The sequence below is a fragment of the Pecten maximus genome, chromosome 15 (assembly GCF_902652985.1).
Source record: "Pecten maximus chromosome 15, xPecMax1.1, whole genome shotgun sequence".
Taxonomy (NCBI): domain Eukaryota; kingdom Metazoa; phylum Mollusca; class Bivalvia; order Pectinida; family Pectinidae; genus Pecten; species Pecten maximus.
In genome coordinates this window covers 18,974,733-18,998,924 of record NC_047029.1, presented here as the reverse complement: position 1 = coordinate 18,998,924, position 24,192 = coordinate 18,974,733, and the positions used below count along the sequence as shown (strand labels likewise).

Sequence of the window (24,192 nt, the reverse complement as noted above, 5' to 3'; positions counted from 1 at the left end):
ATCGCTTCGTCCATATTTCAAAATACAAAGGAGGAATATATAGTGTATGCTTGTTATTATGTTTCTGGTTTATTCATACTTTCGATAAACGCAATTTAACCAAATTTACCTCCACTGGTTGACCGACAGGGTTGCCATTTTTGTCTATCACCGTTACAGTGACTTTTTGGATAGCCGTTACCGAGGCGGTATATTCGAGGAATTCAACAGTGTTTTGTAGAGCATTGATCGTGTACTTGATGACAGAAGGTTGGCTGGCATCACTTGACGCGAACGGAGATTTAATTCCATCTCCGTTTCCATTTTCAACAACTGTGTTAACGTCCTCTACATTAGAACCGCCGTCAATCATGAGAGACACGCATTCTAAAAAAGGTATTAAGTAAAGTTTAAAATTTCATCAACATTTTTGACTGATTAAATATGTTGAAATTTCGAAATTCTTTTTTCATATAAGAATCATTCTTACATAACATATGATAATAAATCTCATCATAATATTTTTGATAATCTGCCATATTACGAAAAAATGCTTCCTTCGACTCAATCGTTTTTTTCTTTTGATTCCTTTTGTTTTTAAATTTGTATTTAACGCATGATGGTGACTATATACATAGTCATGACTGTATGTTTGGTTATTTAGCGTTGATTTTTCACTTATTTTTGGCATCATTGTAGACCTAGAGCGACGAGGAGTTTGTAAATGCTAGCGTTCATTGGAATAAAAAGGAATCTAATGTAAACACTAATATCATCCCGATGTACAACTACATTTTGTTAACGATATTATTGTTCCTCATCAGAATGACTCAATAAAACAAAAATAAATGATTTTTGTCATGGACAGATGTCGAAAGAGTAGTATCGGGGGATCCATGAAGAGAAAGATACATTCCTTTGATGTAGTTTAATATCCGATGTTTGATAGTTATAATTTATGTTGAATACTTCATTGTTGCATTTTGATTCCTTAACGCAGCTATAGCAAAGCTTCTATTTTCATATCCATTTGCAAAGTTCATGAACAAAACATCGAAAACTGATGTTGATAATGCATTTAAAATGAATGACACGATAAATGGATCAGCTTGAGATTCACTACAAGACTGGTATTCACGTTATATATATTTATGACTTTTACAAAATGAAGCATGCACTTACCTGTTGTGGTAGATGTTGTTGGCGTCTCGGTTGTTGAAGGTGTCGTAGTGGTTGTGGCTTTTGTTGATGTTGCACCTATTATTTGATTTGAACGCCATTGGTAAAACGTACATACTACTGTCTTGTAATCAATTTTGTACAACTTTGAGGTTATGTTGGTTCGTCAGTTTCATACTTATAACTTTATGTCAAATATATGACGAGAGTACAGGCGTCATTATGTAGATCGGTGATTAGGTATATCGACTAAATAACAGTGATTCAGTTGCATGAGTAAGATAAAATGAATAATCTAATGTGGATTTAATTTGTTTTAGTTATCGAAGGGGGATGTTAAAATATGGGTTAATAACATCAAATTTGAAATTGAACAATGTTTCTGATGGCGTAGGTGTTGATGTATCTACTTCAGTTGATGTGGCTGTTCATATGAAACCAGACCAAATAATAGTAACCAATTCTTTCTACATGAAAACAATCAATTAATCGTGATTGATTATCTCAAATTTCATTTTTTTTATCATCAAAGTGTTCGCATAAAGCTGTTACCTGATGTGGTAGATGTGGTTGGAGCCTCGGTTGTAGAGGGTGGGGTAGATGTTGTCCCTGTAATATAACATAATAGTAAGAATGGAACGACGTGTTTTTTTTCTATATTATGTTTAATCTGAGACGCAATAGAGAAAGTGCAAGTTAGATAAGATAGGTCCTGTTTATAACTGTTAATCATTCCTAAGGACAAATTATATTTGGAAAAATATTTCCTAAATGCAAGGAAGTATTGGCTATTGAAAGATTTGCATTAAGATGTATGTTTGTGATAGAAACCAAGTGAAAATTGTAGTATAGGATTTGAATAACATCAATATGTTTGCGATATCAATATTTTGACATGCCTTTTTATGATGAGTTCATTTCACACAGATTCATTTTCTGAACAGAAAGATTATCACGTTATTTAGACATACATATCCAATAACATTTCGGATACTCATATAACATAACCTCATAAATAATTTACGTATGTAAGGTATATGGCTGTACTCTTGTAATAGAAAATGCCAATTACTGGCAAATGTTGGTTATTCAGAAATATGTCAGAACGAAATCAAAACTGCCAATACAAGATTTGGTTATGTGTTTGTATCTTGTTGATGGAGTACTGAACTTTTGAATATGCTCCTCTAAACCATTAAATTGAATTTGATTTGTAGATTTTGTCCTCCGTATAAATCACTAAAAGAACCGATAAAAACGTATGTGTATTGTAACAGATGTAGGTTTCTATTGACAAAACCATTCAATGCAAACATATACATCGGTTAGCATGTATTACGGATGCGATATGTCTGTTGGTAACAAAAAACAAGCTTGATGTACAATACACGTATTGTAAATGCATCTTATTCAGACCTGTTGAGCTGCTGGTAGTCGGACGAGTTGTTGAGCCAGTGGACACCGACGTTGTCGTACTTGGTGCTGTTGTTACTATAATACAGAAGAACAAAAACGCGATATCAGTTTTCAAGCACGTATCATATTAAAACAACACAAGATATCATGATAGCAGTCTTATGCCGCTTATCAATTCGGAAATATACCTATCACAGTTGTAATAACACGGGCATTATACTAAACTAATGTAGCATTAATAATCATGAGATAAAGGCGAAAGCAGTTTCAAGCTATCACAACGAGTCAGACATGTGCATTAAACAATGCAATACAAAACCAAACCATTCGGGTCTGTTTTGATGCAGTGAGTAAACGGTTCGTTGCATTTCAAGCATAGGGTTGTAATCGAAGGCTACACGGAGTGAAACAGATACCATTCCCTTTTTACATCTCTATGGTGAAATAATTTTACGAACTCGTAACTCTATCCGACTTGTTTTACAACTGATCAGATTTTGATCACAAAAATGATAATATGAATATGGATTTAATTACCTTGTTTGTAACAAGCCTTAATCTTAACGTCAGTCAAAGCAGGTTGTCCAGATGGTGTTGGCTTAAGGACGACACTCAACGTAGATCCGGTCTTACCACCCAGGTTTAGAGTAACTATTGTGTTGGTCAATGGCGAGGATACTTGCTCCTAAGAGAAATTAATATCAACAAAACATACATTATTATTGAACTATATCTAACTGCCCAAATATCGCTTCGTCCATATTTCAAAATACAAAGGAGGAATATATAGTGTATGCTTGTTATTATGTTTCTGGTTTATTCATACTTTCGATAAACGCAATTTAACCAAATTTACCTCCACTGGTTGACCGACAGGGTTGCCATTTTTGTCTATCACCGTTACAGTGACTTTTTGGATAGCCGTTACCGAGGCGGTATATTCGAGGAATTCAACAGTGTTTTGTAGAGCATTGATCGTGTACTTGATGACAGAAGGTTGGCTGGCATCACTTGACGCGAACGGAGATTTAATTCCATCTCCGTTTCCATTTTCAACAACTGTGTTAACGTCCTCTACATTAGAACCGCCGTCAATCATGAGAGACACGCATTCTAAAAAAGGTATTAAGTAAAGTTTAAAATTTCATCAACATTTTTGACTGATTAAATATGTTGAAATTTCGAAATTCTTTTTTCATATAAGAATCATTCTTACATAACATATGATAATAAATCTCATCATAATATTTTTGATAATCTGCCATATTACGAAAAAATGCTTCCTTCGACTCAATCGTTTTTTTCTTTTGATTCCTTTTGTTTTTAAATTTGTATTTAACGCATGATGGTGACTATATACATAGTCATGACTGTATGTTTGGTTATTTAGCGTTGATTTTTCACTTATTTTTGGCATCATTGTAGACCTAGAGCGACGAGGAGTTTGTAAATGCTAGCGTTCATTGGAATAAAAAGGAATCTAATGTAAACACTAATATCATCCCGATGTACAACTACATTTTGTTAACGATATTATTGTTCCTCATCAGAATGACTCAATAAAACAAAAATAAATGATTTTTGTCATGGACAGATGTCGAAAGAGTAGTATCGGGGGATCCATGAAGAGAAAGATACATTCCTTTGATGTAGTTTAATATCCGATGTTTGATAGTTATAATTTATGTTGAATACTTCATTGTTGCATTTTGATTCCTTAACGCAGCTATAGCAAAGCTTCTATTTTCATATCCATTTGCAAAGTTCATGAACAAAACATCGAAAACTGATGTTGATAATGCATTTAAAATGAATGACACGATAAATGGATCAGCTTGAGATTCACTACAAGACTGGTATTCACGTTATATATATTTATGACTTTTACAAAATGAAGCATGCACTTACCTGTTGTGGTAGATGTTGTTGGCGTCTCGGTTGTTGAAGGTGTCGTAGTGGTTGTGGCTTTTGTTGATGTTGCACCTATTATTTGATTTGAACGCCATTGGTAAAACGTACATACTACTGTCTTGTAATCAATTTTGTACAACTTTGAGGTTATGTTGGTTCGTCAGTTTCATACTTATAACTTTATGTCAAATATATGACGAGAGTACAGGCGTCATTATGTAGATCGGTGATTAGGTATATCGACTAAATAACAGTGATTCAGTTGCATGAGTAAGATAAAATGAATAATCTAATGTGGATTTAATTTGTTTTAGTTATCGAAGGGGGATGTTAAAATATGGGTTAATAACATCAAATTTGAAATTGAACAATGTTTCTGATGGCGTAGGTGTTGATGTATCTACTTCAGTTGATGTGGCTGTTCATATGAAACCAGACCAAATAATAGTAACCAATTCTTTCTACATGAAAACAATCAATTAATCGTGATTGATTATCTCAAATTTCATTTTTTTTATCATCAAAGTGTTCGCATAAAGCTGTTACCTGATGTGGTAGATGTGGTTGGAGCCTCGGTTGTAGAGGGTGGGGTAGATGTTGTCCCTGTAATATAACATAATAGTAAGAATGGAACGACGTGTTTTTTTTCTATATTATGTTTAATCTGAGACGCAATAGAGAAAGTGCAAGTTAGATAAGATAGGTCCTGTTTATAACTGTTAATCATTCCTAAGGACAAATTATATTTGGAAAAATATTTCCTAAATGCAAGGAAGTATTGGCTATTGAAAGATTTGCATTAAGATGTATGTTTGTGATAGAAACCAAGTGAAAATTGTAGTATAGGATTTGAATAACATCAATATGTTTGCGATATCAATATTTTGACATGCCTTTTTATGATGAGTTCATTTCACACAGATTCATTTTCTGAACAGAAAGATTATCACGTTATTTAGACATACATATCCAATAACATTTCGGATACTCATATAACATAACCTCGTAAATAATTTACGTATGTAAAGTATATGGCTGTACTCTTGTAATAGAAAATGCCAATTACTTGCAAATGTTGGTTATTCAGAAATATGTCAGAACGAAATCAAAACTGCCAATACAAGATTTGGTTATGTGTTTGTATCTTGTTGATGGAGTACTGAACTTTTGAATATGCTCCTCTAAACCATTAAATTGAATTTGATTTGTAGATTTTGTCCTCCGTATAAATCACTAAAAGAACCGATAAAAACGTATGTGTATTGTAACAGATGTAGGTTTCTATTGACAAAACCATTCAATGCAAACATATACATCGGTTAGCATGTATTACGGATGCGATATGTCTGTTGGTAACAAAAAACAAGCTTGATGTACAATACACGTATTGTAAATGCATCTTATTCAGACCTGTTGAGCTGCTGGTAGTCGGACGAGTTGTTGAGCCAGTGGACACCGACGTTGTCGTACTTGGTGCTGTTGTTACTATAATACAGAAGAACAAAAACGCGATATCAGTTTTCAAGCACGTATCATATTAAAACAACACAAGATATCATGATAGCAGTCTTATGCCGCTTATCAATTCGGAAATATACCTATCACAGTTGTAATAACACGGGCATTATACTAAACTAATGTTAGCATTAATAATCATGAGATAAAGGCGAAAGCAGTTTCAAGCTATCACAACGAGTCAGACATGTGCATTAAACAATGCAATACAAAACCAAACCATTCGGGTCTGTTTTGATGCAGTGAGTAAACGGTTCGTTGCATTTCAAGCATAGGGTTGTAATCGAAGGCTACACGGAGTGAAACAGATACCATTCCCTTTTTACATCTCTATGGTGAAATAATTTTACGAACTCGTAACTCTATCCAACTTGTTTTACAACTGATCAGATTTTGATCACAAAAATGATAATATGAATATGGATTTAATTACCTTGTTTGTAACAAGCCTTAATCGTAACGTCAGTCAAAGCAGGTTGTCCAGATAGTCTTGGCTCAAGGACGACACTCAACGTAGATCCGGTCTTACCACCCAGGTTTAGAGTAACTATTGTGTTGGTCAATGGCGAGGATACTTGCTCCTAAGAGAAATTAATATCAACAAAACATACATTATTATTGAACTATATCTAACTGCCCAAATATCGCTTCGTCCATATTTCAAAATACAAAGGAGGAATATATAGTGTATGCTTGTTATTATGTTTCTGGTTTATTCATACTTTCGATAAACGCATATTTAACCAAATTTACCTCCACTGGTTGACCGACAGGGTTGCCATTTTTGTCTATCACCGTTACAGTGACTTTTTGGATAGCCGTTACCGAGGCGGTATATTCGAGGAATTCAACAGTGTTTTGTAGAGCATTGATCGTGTACTTGATGACAGAAGGTTGGCTGGCATCACTTGACGCGAACGGAGATTTAATTCCATCTCCGTTTCCATTTTCAACAACTGTGTTAACGTCCTCTACATTAGAACCGCCGTCAATCATGAGAGACACGCATTCTAAAAAAGGTATTAAGTAAAGTTTAAAATTTCATCAACATTTTTGACTGATTAAATATGTTGAAATTTCGAAATTCTTTTTTCATATAAGAATCATTCTTACATAACATATGATAATAAATCTCATCATAATATTTTTGATAATCTGCCATATTACGAAAAAATGCTTCCTTCGACTCAATCGTTTTTTTCTTTTGATTCCTTTTGTTTTTAAATTTGTATTTAACGCATGATGGTGACTATATACATAGTCATGACTGTATGTTTGGTTATTTAGCGTTGATTTTTCACTTATTTTTGGCATCATTGTAGACCTAGAGCGACGAGGAGTTTGTAAATGCTAGCGTTCATTGGAATAAAAAGGAATCTAATGTAAACACTAATATCATCCCGATGTACAACTACATTTTGTTAACGATATTATTGTTCCTCATCAGAATGACTCAATAAAACAAAAATAAATGATTTTTGTCATGGACAGATGTCGAAAGAGTAGTATCGGGGGATCCATGAAGAGAAAGATACATTCCTTTGATGTAGTTTAATATCCGATGTTTGATAGTTATAATTTATGTTGAATACTTCATTGTTGCATTTTGATTCCTTAACGCAGCTATAGCAAAGCTTCTATTTTCATATCCATTTGCAAAGTTCATGAACAAAACATCGAAAACTGATGTTGATAATGCATTTAAAATGAATGACACGATAAATGGATCAGCTTGAGATTCACTACAAGACTGGTATTCACGTTATATATATTTATGACTTTTACAAAATGAAGCATGCACTTACCTGTTGTGGTAGATGTTGTTGGCGTCTCGGTTGTTGAAGGTGTCGTAGTGGTTGTGGCTTTTGTTGATGTTGCACCTATTATTTGATTTGAACGCCATTGGTAAAACGTACATACTACTGTCTTGTAATCAATTTTGTACAACTTTGAGGTTATGTTGGTTCGTCAGTTTCATACTTATAACTTTATGTCAAATATATGACGAGAGTACAGGCGTCATTATGTAGATCGGTGATTAGGTATATCGACTAAATAACAGTGATTCAGTTGCATGAGTAAGATAAAATGAATAATCTAATGTGGATTTAATTTGTTTTAGTTATCGAAGGGGGATGTTAAAATATGGGTTAATAACATCAAATTTGAAATTGAACAATGTTTCTGATGGCGTAGGTGTTGATGTATCTACTTCAGTTGATGTGGCTGTTCATATGAAACCAGACCAAATAATAGTAACCAATTCTTTCTACATGAAAACAATCAATTAATCGTGATTGATTATCTCAAATTTCATTTTTTTTATCATCAAAGTGTTCGCATAAAGCTGTTACCTGATGTGGTAGATGTGGTTGGAGCCTCGGTTGTAGAGGGTGGGGTAGATGTTGTCCCTGTAATATAACATAATAGTAAGAATGGAACGACGTGTTTTTTTTCTATATTATGTTTAATCTGAGACGCAATAGAGAAAGTGCAAGTTAGATAAGATAGGTCCTGTTTATAACTGTTAATCATTCCTAAGGACAAATTATATTTGGAAAAATATTTCCTAAATGCAAGGAAGTATTGGCTATTGAAAGATTTGCATTAAGATGTATGTTTGTGATAGAAACCAAGTGAAAATTGTAGTATAGGATTTGAATAACATCAATATGTTTGCGATATCAATATTTTGACATGCCTTTTTATGATGAGTTCATTTCACACAGATTCATTTTCTGAACAGAAAGATTATCACGTTATTTAGACATACATATCCAATAACATTTCGGATACTCATATAACATAACCTCGTAAATAATTTACGTATGTAAAGTATATGGCTGTACTCTTGTAATAGAAAATGCCAATTACTTGCAAATGTTGGTTATTCAGAAATATGTCAGAACGAAATCAAAACTGCCAATACAAGATTTGGTTATGTGTTTGTATCTTGTTGATGGAGTACTGAACTTTTGAATATGCTCCTCTAAACCATTAAATTGAATTTGATTTGTAGATTTTGTCCTCCGTATAAATCACTAAAAGAACCGATAAAAACGTATGTGTATTGTAACAGATGTAGGTTTCTATTGACAAAACCATTCAATGCAAACATATACATCGGTTAGCATGTATTACGGATGCGATATGTCTGTTGGTAACAAAAAACAAGCTTGATGTACAATACACGTATTGTAAATGCATCTTATTCAGACCTGTTGAGCTGCTGGTAGTCGGACGAGTTGTTGAGCCAGTGGACACCGACGTTGTCGTACTTGGTGCTGTTGTTACTATAATACAGAAGAACAAAAACGCGATATCAGTTTTCAAGCACGTATCATATTAAAACAACACAAGATATCATGATAGCAGTCTTATGCCGCTTATCAATTCGGAAATATACCTATCACAGTTGTAATAACACGGGCATTATACTAAACTAATGTAGCATTAATAATCATGAGATAAAGGCGAAAGCAGTTTCAAGCTATCACAACGAGTCAGACATGTGCATTAAACAATGCAATACAAAACCAAACCATTCGGGTCTGTTTTGATGCAGTGAGTAAACGGTTAGTTGCATTTCAAGCATAGGGTTGTAATCGAAGGCTACACGGAGTGAAACAGATACCATTCCCTTTTTACATCTCTGTGGTGAAATAATTTTACGAACTCGTAACTCTATCCAACTTGTTTTACAACTGATCAGATTTTGATCACAAAAATGATAATATGAATATGGATTTAATTACCTTGTTTGTAACAAGCCTTAATCTTAACGTCAGTCAAAGCAGGTTGTCCAGATAGTCTTGGCTCAAGGACGACACTCAACGTAGATCCGGTCTTACCACCCAGGTTTAGAGTAACTCTTTTGTTGGTCAATGGCGAGGATACTTGCTCCTAAGAGAAATTAATATCAACAAAACATACATTATTATTGAACTATATCTAACTGCCCAAATATCGCTTAGTCCATATTTCAAAATACAAAGGAGGAATATATAGTGTATGCTTGTTATTATGTTTCTGGTTTATTCATACTTTCGATAAACGCATATTTAACCAAATTTACCTCCACTGGTTGACCGACAGGGTTGCCATTTTCGTCTATCACCGTTACAGTGACGTTTTGGATAGCCGTTACCGAGGCGGTATATTCGAGGAATTCAACAGTGTTTTGTAGAGCATTGATCGTGTACTTGATGACAGAAGGTTGGCTGGCATCACTTGACGCGAACGGAGATTTAATTCCATCTCCGTTTCCATTTTCAACAACTGTGTTAACGTCCTCTACATTAGAACCGCCGTCAATCATGAGAGACACGCATTCTAAAAAAGGTATTAAGTAAAGTTTAAAATTTCATCAACATTTTTGACTGATTAAATATGTTGAAATTTCGAAATTCTTTTTTCATATAAGAATCATTCTTACATAACATATGATAATAAATCTCATCATAATATTTTTGATAATCTGCCATATTACGAAAAAATGCTTCCTTCGACTCAATCGTTTTTTTCTTTTGATTCCTTTTGTTTTTAAATTTGTTTTTAACGCATGATGGTGACTATATACATAGTCATGACTGTATGTTTGGTTATTTAGCGTTGATTTTTCACTTATTTTTGGCATCATTGTAGACCTAGAGCGACGAGGAGTTTGTAAATGCTAGCGTTCATTGGAATAAAAAGGAATCTAATGTAAACACTAATATCATCCCGATGTACAACTACATTTTGTTAACGATATTATTGTTCCTCATCAGAATGACTCAATAAAACAAAAATAAATGATTTTTGTCATGGACAGATGTCGAAAGAGTAGTATCGGGGGATCCATGAAGAGAAAGATACATTCCTTTGATGTAGTTTAATATCCGATGTTTGATAGTTATAATTTATGTTGAATACTTCATTGTTGCATTTTGATTCCTTAACGCAGCTATAGCAAAGCTTCTATTTTCATATCCATTTGCAAAGTTCATGAACAAAACATCGAAAACTGATGTTGATAATGCATTTAAAATGAATGACACGATAAATGGATCAGCTTGAGATTCACTACAAGACTGGTATTCACGTTATATATATTTATGACTTTTACAAAATGAAGCATGCACTTACCTGTTGTGGTAGATGTTGTTGGCGTCTCGGTTGTTGAAGGTGTCGTAGTGGTTGTGGCTTTTGTTGATGTTGCACCTATTATTTGATTTGAACGCCATTGGTAAAACGTACATACTACTGTCTTGTAATCAATTTTGTACAACTTTGAGGTTATGTTGGTTCGTCAGTTTCATACTTATAACTTTATGTCAAATATATGACGAGAGTACAGGCGTCATTATGTAGATCGGTGATTAGGTATATCGACTAAATAACAGTGATTCAGTTGCATGAGTAAGATAAAATGAATAATCTAATGTGGATTTAATTTGTTTTAGTTATCGAAGGGGGATGTTAAAATATGGGTTAATAACATCAAATTTGAAATTGAACAATGTTTCTGATGGCGTAGGTGTTGATGTATCTACTTCAGTTGATGTGGCTGTTCATATGAAACCAGACCAAATAATAGTAACCAATTCTTTCTACATGAAAACAATCAATTAATCGTGATTGATTATCTCAAATTTCATTTTTTTTATCATCAAAGTGTTCGCATAAAGCTGTTACCTGATGTGGTAGATGTGGTTGGAGCCTCGGTTGTAGAGGGTGGGGTAGATGTTGTCCCTGTAATATAACATAATAGTAAGAATGGAACGACGTGTTTTTTTTTCTATATTATGTTTAATCTGAGACGCAATAGAGAAAGTGCAAGTTAGATAAGATAGGTCCTGTTTATAACTGTTAATCATTCCTAAGGACAAATTATATTTGGAAAAATATTTCCTAAATGCAAGGAAGTATTGGCTATTGAAAGATTTGCATTAAGATGTATGTTTGTGATAGAAACCAAGTGAAAATTGTAGTATAGGATTTGAATAACATCAATATGTTTGCGATATCAATATTTTGACATGCCTTTTTATGATGAGTTCATTTCACACAGATTCATTTTCTGAACAGAAAGATTATCACGTTATTTAGACATACATATCCAATAACATTTCGGATACTCATATAACATAACCTCGTAAATAATTTACGTATGTAAAGTATATGGCTGTACTCTTGTAATAGAAAATGCCAATTACTGGCAAATGTTGGTTATTCAGGAATATGTCAGAACAAAATCAAAACTGCCAATACAAGATTTGGTTATGTGTTTGTATCTTGTTGATGGAGTACTGAACTTTTGAATATGCTCCTCTAAACCATTAAATTGAATTTGATTTGTAGATTTTGTCCTCCGTATAAATCACTAAAAGAATCCATAAAAACGTATGTGTATTGTAACAGATGTAGGTTTCTATTGACAAAATCATTCAATGCAAACATATACATCGGTTAGCATGTATTACGGATGCGATATGTCTGTTGGTAACAAAAAACAAGCTTGATGTACAATACACGTATTGTAAATGCATCTTATTCAGACCTGTTGAGCTGCTGGTAGTCGGACGAGTTGTTGAGCCAGTGGACACCGACGTTGTCGTACTTGGTGTTGTTGTTACTATAATACAGAAGAACAAAAACGCGATATCAGTTTTCAAGCACGTATCATATTAAAACAACACAAGATATCATGATAGCAGTCTTATGCCGCTTATCAATTCGGAAATATACCTTTCACAGTTGTAATAACACGGGCATTATACTAAACTAATGTTGCATTAATAATCATGACATAAAGGCGAAAGCAGTTTCAAGCTATCACAACGAGTCAGACATGTGCATTAAACAATGCAATACAAAACCAAACCATTCGGGTCTGTTTTGATGCAGTGAGTAAACGGTTCGTTGCATTTCAAGCATAGGGTTGTAATCGAAGGCTACACGGAGTGAAACAGATACCATTCCCTTTTTACATCTCTATGGTGAAATAATTTTACGAACTCGTAACTCTATCCAACTTGTTTTACAACTGATCAGATTTTGATCACAAAAATGATAATATGAATATGGATTTAATTACCTTGTTTGTAACAAGCCTTAATCGTAACGTCAGTCAAACCAGGTGTTCCAGATGGTGTTGGCTCAAGGACGACACTCAACGTAGATCCGGTCTTACCACCCAGGTTTAGAGTAACTATTGTGTTGGTCAATGGCGAGGATACTTGCTCCTAAGAGAAATTAATATCAACAAAACATACATTATTATTGAACTATATCTAACTGCCCAAATATCGCTTAGTCCATATTTCAAAATACAAAGGAGGAATATATAGTGTATGCTTGTTATTATGTTTCTGGTTTATTCATACTTTCGATAAACGCATATTTAACCAAATTTACCTCCACTGGTTGACCGACAGGGTTGCCATTTTCGTCTATCACCGTTACAGTGACGTTTTGGATAGCCGTTACCGAGGCGGTATATTCGAGGAATTCAACAGTGTTTTGTAGAGCATTGATCGTGTACTTGATGACAGAAGGTTGGCTGGCATCACTTGACGCGAACGGAGATTTAATTCCATCTCCGTTTCCATTTTCAACAACTGTGTTAACGTCCTCTACATTAGAACCGCCGTCAATCATGAGAGACACGCATTCTAAAAAAGGTATTAAGTAAAGTTTAAAATTTCATCAACATTTTTGACTGATTAAATACATTAAAATTGCAAAAAATATAAGAATAATTTAACATATCATATTATAATAAGTCTTATTGTATTTTTTATTAATTTTCAATATTACGAAAAAAAAACTTGGTTCGACTCAATTTTTCTTTCGATTTGTATTTAACGCATAAAGGTGACTATATACATAATCATGACTTTCTTGTTGTTGTTTAACGTTGATGTATCACTTATTTTTGGCATGATTGTAAACCTCGAGTGACGATGAGTTTGTAAATGCTAGCGTTCAGTGGACTAAAAGGAGTCAGATGGAAACACTAATAGCAGCCCGATGTACATCTTATCTTTTGTTAACGATATTATTGTTCCTCATCAGAATGACCAAATAAAACAAAAATAAATAATGTGTTCATGGACAGATGTCGGAAGAGAAGTATCGAAGAATTCATGAGCAAAAAGATAGATTCCTTTGATGTTGTTTAGTATTTGATATCCCCGTGAAGATGGCAATTGTTTTAATATTTGATAGTTAAAAGTTGTGTTCAAAACTTCATAGTTGCATTTTGGATTTTATAATGCAGCTATAGCCAAGCTGCTATCTTCATATCTATTTGCAATGTAAATAAAACCAAATATCGGATTTTTTTTGTTGCGAAATATTTAAAATGAATGAAAGATGTATCAGTTTAATAGTTAGTACAAGACTGGTATGCACGTTTGTTTAGTATTGATGAAAATTACATTAATGCGAAATATTTAAAAGGGGCATGCGTTTAAATCGTCAACTCAAAACGCGCACATATAGTTATAATTCTCGGGAAATGAGGCATGCGTTTACCAGTTGTGATAGATGTTGTTGGCGTCTCAGTTGTTGAAGGTGACGTAGTTGTTGTGCCTTCTGTTGGTGTTGAACCTGTAACTTAAGTAGGAAGTTATAGGTAAATGTACCTACTACTGTCTTGTAGTTAAAATTTGTATCAATATGTGTCACCTTACATTTTCCTAACTGATAACACAATCCTTTGGCAAAAGGAAAAAGAACGTTTAGGTGCGATGAATTAGATGGCATAGAACAGCAATATTTGCACTATTAGACACCTTTCCACAGTCATCTTGCAGGATAAGCTCGATGATTATGAAACGCAAATTGATTTCATGTCATTAATTAAGACCATCTTTTGTCATGATCTCTGTATCCATACATTACAAAAGGAACATGAACAACTTAATATTTTCCATATTTTAACGCTCTTGTGTTCCTAGCATTTCGGTGTTCATTCATTCAAGTGAGGTTCACATTAAGTTATTTAATCGACATCTGCTGATTAATGCAATCTGAAAATGATGATATTTTACAGATATACATCAACGTATATAAGTTCTGACCTTGTGTGGAAGATGTTGTTGGTGCTTCGGTTGTAGTAGGTCGAGACGGTTGAGTGGCTTCTTCGGTCGTTGTCGAGACTGCAATTTAAGTTGGGTTATAAGATTATACCGTAAATACTGAAGTTATATAAGTCAGTCAACATCAATTCATTTTTTCATGGACCTGTATTTCTACACACCTATTGTGGTAGTCTTTAATGTTGTAGTACTCTCTTGTGTTGCCCCAGTGCCAGCTGTTGTTGTACCAGTATATGCCTTTGTTGTTCCTTTGATGAAAATAGATAAAATACTCTTAGGTCAAATTATTGTATATTTAGCATACCTCTGCTGTATGCTACCAGTATGTTAAGGCTAATAAAAAATGAACTTCAAACCAGTCCGGACACCATTTGCACGATATTCACTTAACTTAGATAGTTAGATTTTGCATGCAACGAAACAAACACGTATTTCTTATATTTCAATTAACAACTCAAAACAAACCTCTGATTTCTCGAACAAACATTCATCTATGCTTTATAACAATTTTGTGATGTTGTTTCCCAAATTATCACCATTGTTACATTAAAAACAGTTTGAAATATATTTGCTAATTGCGTTGTGTGTAACATAATATGCTACTCTACTAAATCAACAAAAACAGTCAACAATCGATTGTTATATTCATCCATGTAAGCGGAACTCCCTCTGGATTAGATTTTATTCATTTGATCAAACATAGTTGCATAAATAATTCAAGAGAACAGTTTAATATTTGATTGGTATTTGCGATTTTTGCTGTTTTGGAAAGATGAGTGTGTCTGAAGGATAGAAAATCAAATCGACACAAATTGACCATTTCGAGTTAGAGTTGGTGTTTCATTTATTACTTATATTTCTTATATTACTTATATATACTTTATACTGATTAAACAAAATCATCATTTTTTTCTGTGTTATATAGTTCCCCTGCTATCTAATCTTCTTCATAACCCACAAAAAACAGTAATTATAACAAATTGATTTGAAGAACAGAATATTGTATTAATTATTCAATACCAATATAGGCATTCTCTTAAAGTTTAAGCTCCATTTCGTTCGTTTATTTTTATGTATTGAATTCATTTCATTCCAAAGAAATGTTATATGTCTCCCTCTTAACATTTGAAATGCAAATAACAGTTCTTTACCTAATAATTATAAAGACATTGGCATTACAGTGCCATTTGATAATGGATATGGGGTATATTTCTATACCGTGGGAACCTTGTTATGCACTTAAGTAGGACCTTTAGTATGCGGACAAATTACAGCATTGCAAAAAAATTAGAACTTTGGAGCTTTTCATCTAAATAAAACTTCAATCAAAATAACACCAAACAAAAGAATTTTTCTCATTTTTTCACAGCATAATTTTTCAGCATTATTCATTAACATTTCGAGATGATTTATCTAAATATTTTCCCCGTAAGAGATTAGAGAATCACTCCATTAGTATTTAATATTAAGTAACGTCGTTACCAGTTGTGGTAGATGTTGTTGGCGTCTCGGTGGTTGAAGGTGGCGTAGAGGTTGTGCCTTTTGTTGATGTTGAACCTGTAATTTGATTGGTTATCATTTGTAAACGTATATACCACTGCCATGTAAATAATTTTAAGTTATGCTGGCTCGCCATTTCCTGGAGTGTGTGTGTGTGTGTGTGTGTGTGTGTGTGTGTGTGTGTGTGTGTGTGTGAAGATAAATGTTTTCATCAGGAAGATACACATATAAGAGTATATGTATGATTGCCTATAGCTTACTGATTTAATATGTTTTGATGATGATGATGTATCTGTAGAACAAGAGTGAAATGAGATACCGGTAGAAAGATGATGCTTGTGTTTTTTTCCTGTGTATATGCTAGATGATGTATGTATATATGTCTATTTTATTTTATATAATATAAATTTCTTCAAAAATAAAAGATTATAAAAAAATAAAAAGATGAAGCAGTTGCATGGGTAAGATAGAAAAATAAAAATTGTTCGTGGATGTAATTTGTTTTGTACATGAAAGGGAGATGTTGAAATATAGGTTAATAACATAAACAAATTCTACATTGAACAATGTCTCTGATATTAACACTTTTGACACACTTCGATTGTTGATTTCATTTACACTCAAGACAAAACTGCATTGTACCCCCTGGTGAAAAAATTCCGTTGTAGCATTCAACAACTATTCAAATATATCTCTCTGACATTAGCGATTCCCATATTTGTTTAATTTGCTTTGTGAATTGAAATGTCGTTGATTTTAGAAAATGTCTGGTTTTGTACATTACCAGTGGTTGTTTCCGATGTCGTAATGGTTGATGTTGACGTTGACGTAGATGGTGTTGATAGAATTGATGATGTAGTTGATGACGTAGTTGATGGTGTTGTGGATGACGTAGTTGATGGTGTTGTTGAGGGCGTAGTTGATGGTGTAGTTGATGTTGTTGGCGTAGGTGTTGATGTCTCTACTTCACTTGTTGTGAATTTCTCTATTAAACCAGACAAATAAAATAAACTCTTTCTATATTATAAACCAACTCTTTCCACACGAAGACAGTCATTTAATCGAGATTTTTTTTTTTTTTTTTTTTCATTTTTTGTTGATCATCAAAATGTATTCGTAAAGCTGTTACCTGTTGTAATAGATGTGGTTGGAGCCTCGGTTGTAGTGGGTGGAGTAGATGTTGTCCCTATAACAAAACATAATTGTAAGATAATTTCTGTTTACTCTGAGACACAATCAAGAAAGTACAAGTAAAATGATATAGATCGTGTTTATCACTGTTAATCATTTGCAAGGAAAAAGAATATTGGAAAACTATTTCCTAAATGCAAATTGTTTTGGATACTAATAGAGTTAAATTCATATATATGTTTGTCATAGTAATCACAAGAAGTATCATATAAGAATTACATAGATATATTACCGATATCAATATTTTGATATGCCTTTGTTATGGTGAGTTCATTTGACACATATTCATATTCAAAACAAAAAGCTTCTGTCCAAAGATATCAAATAACAATTCGAATAATCTATGTAGGATAAGCTAGTAAATAATTCTTGTCTGTAAGGTGCGAGGCTGTATCATTGGTTATTCAAAAAATAGTTATCAGAACAAATCAAAACTGTTTAGTTATGTGAGTCTATCTTGTTTCAGAACATTGTATTCGATGCATATGATCCTCTAAAATATTGAATTGAATTTGATTTGTAGATTGTGTCCTCCGTATGAATCACTTTAATAATTCATGAAAACGTATGTGTAATGTAACAAATTTAAATTTATAATGATATAATCATTGCATGTAAATAGATACATCGGTTATCTTGAGTTACGTATGCGATATGTTGATTAAAATGAGAAGCAAACTTGATTTTATTAATATTCAAACCTGTTGAGCTGCTGGTAGTCGGGCGCGTTGTTGAGCTAGTGGAAACCGAAGTTGTCGTACTTGGTGTTGTTGTTACTGTCATACAGAAGAACAAAAACGCGATAACAATTTCCAAACAGGTATCATATTAAAACAACACTAGATAACATGATATCAGTCTTACGATGGTGATCAATTCGAAAATATATCTTTCATAGTTACTACGACATGGAAATTATACTAAAATTATCTAGCATGAAGAATCACAACATATCTTTGCGTTGCCCCCATTTCATAAACCGCAGGAGGCGACGAATTTCATGATTTTATCCTTTCTCTTTTTAAACAATTTCCTCCTCTTTTAATTTCTCTCTTGGCACCGCCTAACTTGTAAGAGACGCCATCCTGTCGAGATATACGAAAGTTTATAAAACTCCCGGTTAATACAGTATTTTAGGAAGCGGAACAAGGTACCACTATAAAGTCGACTTCAGTTTCACGCTATCATGACGAGACAGACATGTGCATACCGAAACAGCTCGAGAATACACACACATACCACACGAATGTGCCTGGCACACCGGGGTGGACATATTCTTAAATGGCCATAGCTGTTGATAGGACATTAAACAACGCAATTCCAAACAAAAAACCATATAAATGATAAACATGATACTTGGAATCAACACAAACAATCATTCAAGAAAATGTCTCCTGATATTGACAATTTTTCCATGATTACCAATGGTTGATTAATGTTTAGATATTACGTTTAAAAGCCTTATCAGTATAACTTCAATAGAATGAAATCCCATTCAGAACTGTTTTGACGTAATGAGTAACAAAAGTTTCGTTACATTGCATGCATAGGGTTGTCATCAGAGGCGACTGAGTGGTAAACTGTTACCATTTCCTTTTTACACCTGTATCGTTAGATAATTTTACGAACTCGCAAATGTATCTGACTTGGTTTACAAGTGATTTTTTTTTTCCCTTTTTTTATTGTATTTTTTGTTTATTATTATTTCTTAAGATGTTTTAAAAGTACATAACACATTTACACAATTAAATATTTCCATTCACCATACATACAATCATTCCATTCCTCATAATTATTTTAGAATTCAACAGTATATTGGAGATATATATAAATATATACTGTATTCATAAAATAAAGAACAAGAGAGAGAATAAATTGAAGAAAAGAAAAAAGAAAGTTAGTGTGGAGAAAGAATTGACGAATAAAATGGAGAAGGGTATATGGAGATATGACAATTGACTTGATGTATTAAATCAGAAATAAATGAATCTGTAACTCAGAGTTCATTGGTAATACCTTTAACTTTTATTGTTGTAGTAATACTGATCATCATATTGCCAGGGACTTTGATAAGATATGTTAATTATAGCAATAAGAAAGGGCTTACTGAAAGCACCACTTAGCCATTACAACTTATACGATATTTGATCACAAAAATGATAATATGAATATGGATTTAATTACCTTGTTTGTAACAAGCCTTAATCGTAACGTCAGTCAAACCAGGTGTTCCAGATGGTGTTGGCTCAAGGACGACACTCAACGTAGATCCGGTCTTACCACCCAGGTTTAGAGTAACTATTGTGTTGGTCAATGGCGAGGATACTTGCTCCTAAGAGAAATTAATATCAACAAAACATACATTATTATTGAACTATATCTAACTGCCCAAATATCGCTTAGTCCATATTTCAAAATACAAAGGAGGAATATATAGTGTATGCTTGTTATTATGTTTCTGGTTTATTCATACTTTCGATAAACGCATATTTAACCAAATTTACCTCCACTGGTTGACCGACAGGGTTGCCATTTTCGTCTATCACCGTTACAGTGACGTTTTGGATAGCCGTTACCGAGGCGGTATATTCGAGGAATTCAACAGTGTTTTGTAGAGCATTGATCGTGTACTTGATGACAGAAGGTTGGCTGGCATCACTTGACGCGAACGGAGATTTAATTCCATCTCCGTTTCCATTTTCAACAACTGTGTTAACGTCCTCTACATTAGAACCGCCGTCAATCATGAGAGACACGCATTCTAAAAAAGGTATTAAGTAAAGTTTAAAATTTCATCAACATTTTTGACTGATTAAATACATTAAAATTGCAAAAAATATAAGAATAATTTAACATATCATATTATAATAAGTCTTATTGTATTTTTTATTAATTTTCAATATTACGAAAAAAAAACTTGGTTCGACTCAATTTTTCTTTCGATTTGTATTTAACGCATAAAGGTGACTATATACATAATCATGACTTTCTTGTTGTTGTTTAACGTTGATGTATCACTTATTTTTGGCATGATTGTAAACCTCGAGTGACGATGAGTTTGTAAATGCTAGCGTTCAGTGGACTAAAAGGAGTCAGATGGAAACACTAATAGCAGCCCGATGTACATCTTATCTTTTGTTAACGATATTATTGTTCCTCATCAGAATGACCAAATAAAACAAAAATAAATAATGTGTTCATGGACAGATGTCGGAAGAGAAGTATCGAAGAATTCATGAGCAAAAAGATAGATTCCTTTGATGTTGTTTAGTATTTGATATCCCCGTGAAGATGGCAATTGTTTTAATATTTGATAGTTAAAAGTTGTGTTCAAAACTTCATAGTTGCATTTTGGATTTTATAATGCAGCTATAGCCAAGCTGCTATCTTCATATCTATTTGCAATGTAAATAAAACCAAATATCGGATTTTTTTTGTTGCGAAATATTTAAAATGAATGAAAGATGTATCAGTTTAATAGTTAGTACAAGACTGGTATGCACGTTTGTTTAGTATTGATGAAAATTACATTAATGCGAAATATTTAAAAGGGGCATGCGTTTAAATCGTCAACTCAAAACGCGCACATATAGTTATAATTCTCGGGAAATGAGGCATGCGTTTACCAGTTGTGATAGATGTTGTTGGCGTCTCAGTTGTTGAAGGTGACGTAGTTGTTGTGCCTTCTGTTGGTGTTGAACCTGTAACTTAAGTAGGAAGTTATAGGTAAATGTACCTACTACTGTCTTGTAGTTAAAATTTGTATCAATATGTGTCACCTTACATTTTCCTAACTGATAACACAATCCTTTGGCAAAAGGAAAAAGAACGTTTAGGTGCGATGAATTAGATGGCATAGAACAGCAATATTTGCACTATTAGACACCTTTCCACAGTCATCTTGCAGGATAAGCTCGATGATTATGAAACGCAAATTGATTTCATGTCATTAATTAAGACCATCTTTTGTCATGATCTCTGTATCCATACATTACAAAAGGAACATGAACAACTTAATATTTTCCATATTTTAACGCTCTTGTGTTCCTAGCATTTCGGTGTTCATTCATTCAAGTGAGGTTCACATTAAGTTATTTAATCGACATCTGCTGATTAATGCAATCTGAAAATGATGATATTTTACAGATATACATCAACGTATATAAGTTCTGACCTTGTGTGGAAGATGTTGTTGGTGCTTCGGTTGTAGTAGGTCGAGACGGGTGAGTGGCTTCTTCGGTCGTTGTCGAGACTGCAATTTAAGTTGGGTTATAAGATTATACCGTAAATACTGAAGTTATATAAGTCAGTCAACATCAATTCATTTTTTCATGGACCTGTATTTCTACACACCTATTGTGGTAGTCTTTAATGTTGTAGTACTCTCTTGTGTTGCCCCAGTGCCAGCTGTTGTTGTACCAGTATATGCCTTTGTTGTTCCTTTGATGAAAATAGATAAAATACTCTTAGGTCAAATTATTGTATATTTAGCATACCTCTGCTGTATGCTACCAGTATGTTAAGGCTAATAAAAATGAACTTCAAACCAGTCCGGACACCATTTGCACGATATTCACTTAACTTAGATAGTTAGATTTTGCATGCAACGAAACAAACACGTATTTCTTATATTTCAATTAACAACTCAAAACAAACCTCTGATTTCTCGAACAAACATTCATCTATGCTTTATAACAATTTTGTGATGTTGTTTCCCAAATTATCACCATTGTTACATTAAAAACAGTTTGAAATATATTTGCTAATTGCGTTGTGTGTAACATAATATGCTACTCTACTAAATCAACAAAAACAGTCAACAATCGATTGTTATATTCATCCATGTAAGCGGAACTCCCTCTGGATTAGATTTTATTCATTTGATCAAACATAGTTGCATAAATAATTCAAGAGAACAGTTTAATATTTGATTGGTATTTGCGATTTTTGCTGTTTTGGAAAGATGAGTGTGTCTGAAGGATAGAAAATCAAATCGACACAAATTGACCATTTCGAGTTAGAGTTGGTGTTTCATTTATTACTTATATTTCTTATATTACTTATATATACTTTATACTGATTAAACAAAATCATCATTTTTTTCTGTGTTATATAGTTCCCCTGCTATCTAATCTTCTTCATAACCCACAAAAAACAGTAATTATAACAAATTGATTTGAAGAACAGAATATTGTATTAATTATTCAATACCAATATAGGCATTCTCTTAAAGTTTAAGCTCCATTTCGTTCGTTTATTTTTATGTATTGAATTCATTTCATTCCAAAGAAATGTTATATGTCTCCCTCTTAACATTTGAAATGCAAATAACAGTTCTTTACCTAATAATTATAAAGACATTGGCATTACAGTGCCATTTGATAATGGATATGGGGTATATTTCTATACCGTGGGAACCTTGTTATGCACTTAAGTAGGACCTTTAGTATGCGGACAAATTACAGCATTGCAAAAAAATTAGAACTTTGGAGCTTTTCATCTAAATAAAACTTCAATCAAAATAACACCAAACAAAAGAATTTTTCTCATTTTTTCACAGCATAATTTTTCAGCATTATTCATTAACATTTCGAGATGATTTATCTAAATATTTTCCCCGTAAGAGATTAGAGAATCACTCCATTAGTATTTAATATTAAGTAACGTCGTTACCAGTTGTGGTAGATGTTGTTGGCGTCTCGGTGGTTGAAGGTGGCGTAGAGGTTGTGCCTTTTGTTGATGTTGAACCTGTAATTTGATTGGTTATCATTTGTAAACGTATATACCACTGCCATGTAAATAATTTTAAGTTATGCTGGCTCGCCATTTCCTGGAGTGTGTGTGTGTGTGTGTGTGTGTGTGTGTGTGTGTGTGTGTGTGTGTGTGAAGATAAATGTTTTCATCAGGAAGATACACATATAAGAGTATATGTATGATTGCCTATAGCTTACTGATTTAATATGTTTTGATGATGATGATGTATCTGTAGAACAAGAGTGAAATGAGATACCGGTAGAAAGATGATGCTTGTGTTTTTTTCCTGTGTATATGCTAGATGATGTATGTATATATGTCTATTTTATTTTATATAATATAAATTTCTTCAAAAATAAAAGATTATAAAAAAATAAAAGATGAAGCAGTTGCATGGGTAAGATAGAAAAATAAAAATTGTTCGTGGATGTAATTTGTTTTGTACATGAAAGGGAGATGTTGAAATATAGGTTAATAACATAAACAAATTCTACATTGAACAATGTCTCTGATATTAACACTTTTGACACACTTCGATTGTTGATTTCATTTACACTCAAGACAAAACTGCATTGTACCCCCTGGTGAAAAAATTCCGTTGTAGCATTCAACAACTATTCAAATATATCTCTCTGACATTAGCGATTCCCATATTTGTTTA

At 33.1% G+C, this 24,192-nt stretch overlaps 1 protein-coding gene across 1 annotated transcript in view; it reads right to left on the bottom strand.

Moving 5' to 3' along the window:
• The window catches only part of LOC117343094 (pneumococcal serine-rich repeat protein-like), a 132,481-nt gene that overhangs the window by 97,471 nt on the left and 10,818 nt on the right, over nucleotides 1-24,192 (bottom strand). The window contains exons 10-43 of the mRNA XM_033905392.1: nucleotides 23,451-23,525; nucleotides 22,131-22,217; nucleotides 21,952-22,029; nucleotides 21,404-21,478; nucleotides 20,282-20,538; nucleotides 19,962-20,109; nucleotides 18,479-18,553; nucleotides 17,716-17,772; nucleotides 17,371-17,571; nucleotides 16,569-16,643; nucleotides 15,248-15,334; nucleotides 15,069-15,146; nucleotides 14,521-14,601; nucleotides 13,399-13,655; nucleotides 13,079-13,226; nucleotides 12,542-12,616; nucleotides 11,677-11,733; nucleotides 11,128-11,202; nucleotides 10,076-10,332; nucleotides 9,756-9,903; nucleotides 9,219-9,293; nucleotides 8,355-8,411; nucleotides 7,806-7,880; nucleotides 6,754-7,010; nucleotides 6,434-6,581; nucleotides 5,896-5,970; nucleotides 5,032-5,088; nucleotides 4,483-4,557; nucleotides 3,431-3,687; nucleotides 3,112-3,259; nucleotides 2,575-2,649; nucleotides 1,711-1,767; nucleotides 1,162-1,236; nucleotides 110-366 (exon numbers count right to left, since the gene is read on the bottom strand). Coding sequence (XP_033761283.1) covers nucleotides 110-366; nucleotides 1,162-1,236; nucleotides 1,711-1,767; nucleotides 2,575-2,649; nucleotides 3,112-3,259; nucleotides 3,431-3,687; nucleotides 4,483-4,557; nucleotides 5,032-5,088; nucleotides 5,896-5,970; nucleotides 6,434-6,581; nucleotides 6,754-7,010; nucleotides 7,806-7,880; nucleotides 8,355-8,411; nucleotides 9,219-9,293; nucleotides 9,756-9,903; nucleotides 10,076-10,332; nucleotides 11,128-11,202; nucleotides 11,677-11,733; nucleotides 12,542-12,616; nucleotides 13,079-13,226; nucleotides 13,399-13,655; nucleotides 14,521-14,601; nucleotides 15,069-15,146; nucleotides 15,248-15,334; nucleotides 16,569-16,643; nucleotides 17,371-17,571; nucleotides 17,716-17,772; nucleotides 18,479-18,553; nucleotides 19,962-20,109; nucleotides 20,282-20,538; nucleotides 21,404-21,478; nucleotides 21,952-22,029; nucleotides 22,131-22,217; nucleotides 23,451-23,525 — 4,079 coding nt within the window. The remainder of the gene's footprint in view (nucleotides 1-109; nucleotides 367-1,161; nucleotides 1,237-1,710; nucleotides 1,768-2,574; nucleotides 2,650-3,111; nucleotides 3,260-3,430; nucleotides 3,688-4,482; nucleotides 4,558-5,031; nucleotides 5,089-5,895; nucleotides 5,971-6,433; nucleotides 6,582-6,753; nucleotides 7,011-7,805; nucleotides 7,881-8,354; nucleotides 8,412-9,218; nucleotides 9,294-9,755; nucleotides 9,904-10,075; nucleotides 10,333-11,127; nucleotides 11,203-11,676; nucleotides 11,734-12,541; nucleotides 12,617-13,078; nucleotides 13,227-13,398; nucleotides 13,656-14,520; nucleotides 14,602-15,068; nucleotides 15,147-15,247; nucleotides 15,335-16,568; nucleotides 16,644-17,370; nucleotides 17,572-17,715; nucleotides 17,773-18,478; nucleotides 18,554-19,961; nucleotides 20,110-20,281; nucleotides 20,539-21,403; nucleotides 21,479-21,951; nucleotides 22,030-22,130; nucleotides 22,218-23,450; nucleotides 23,526-24,192) is intronic.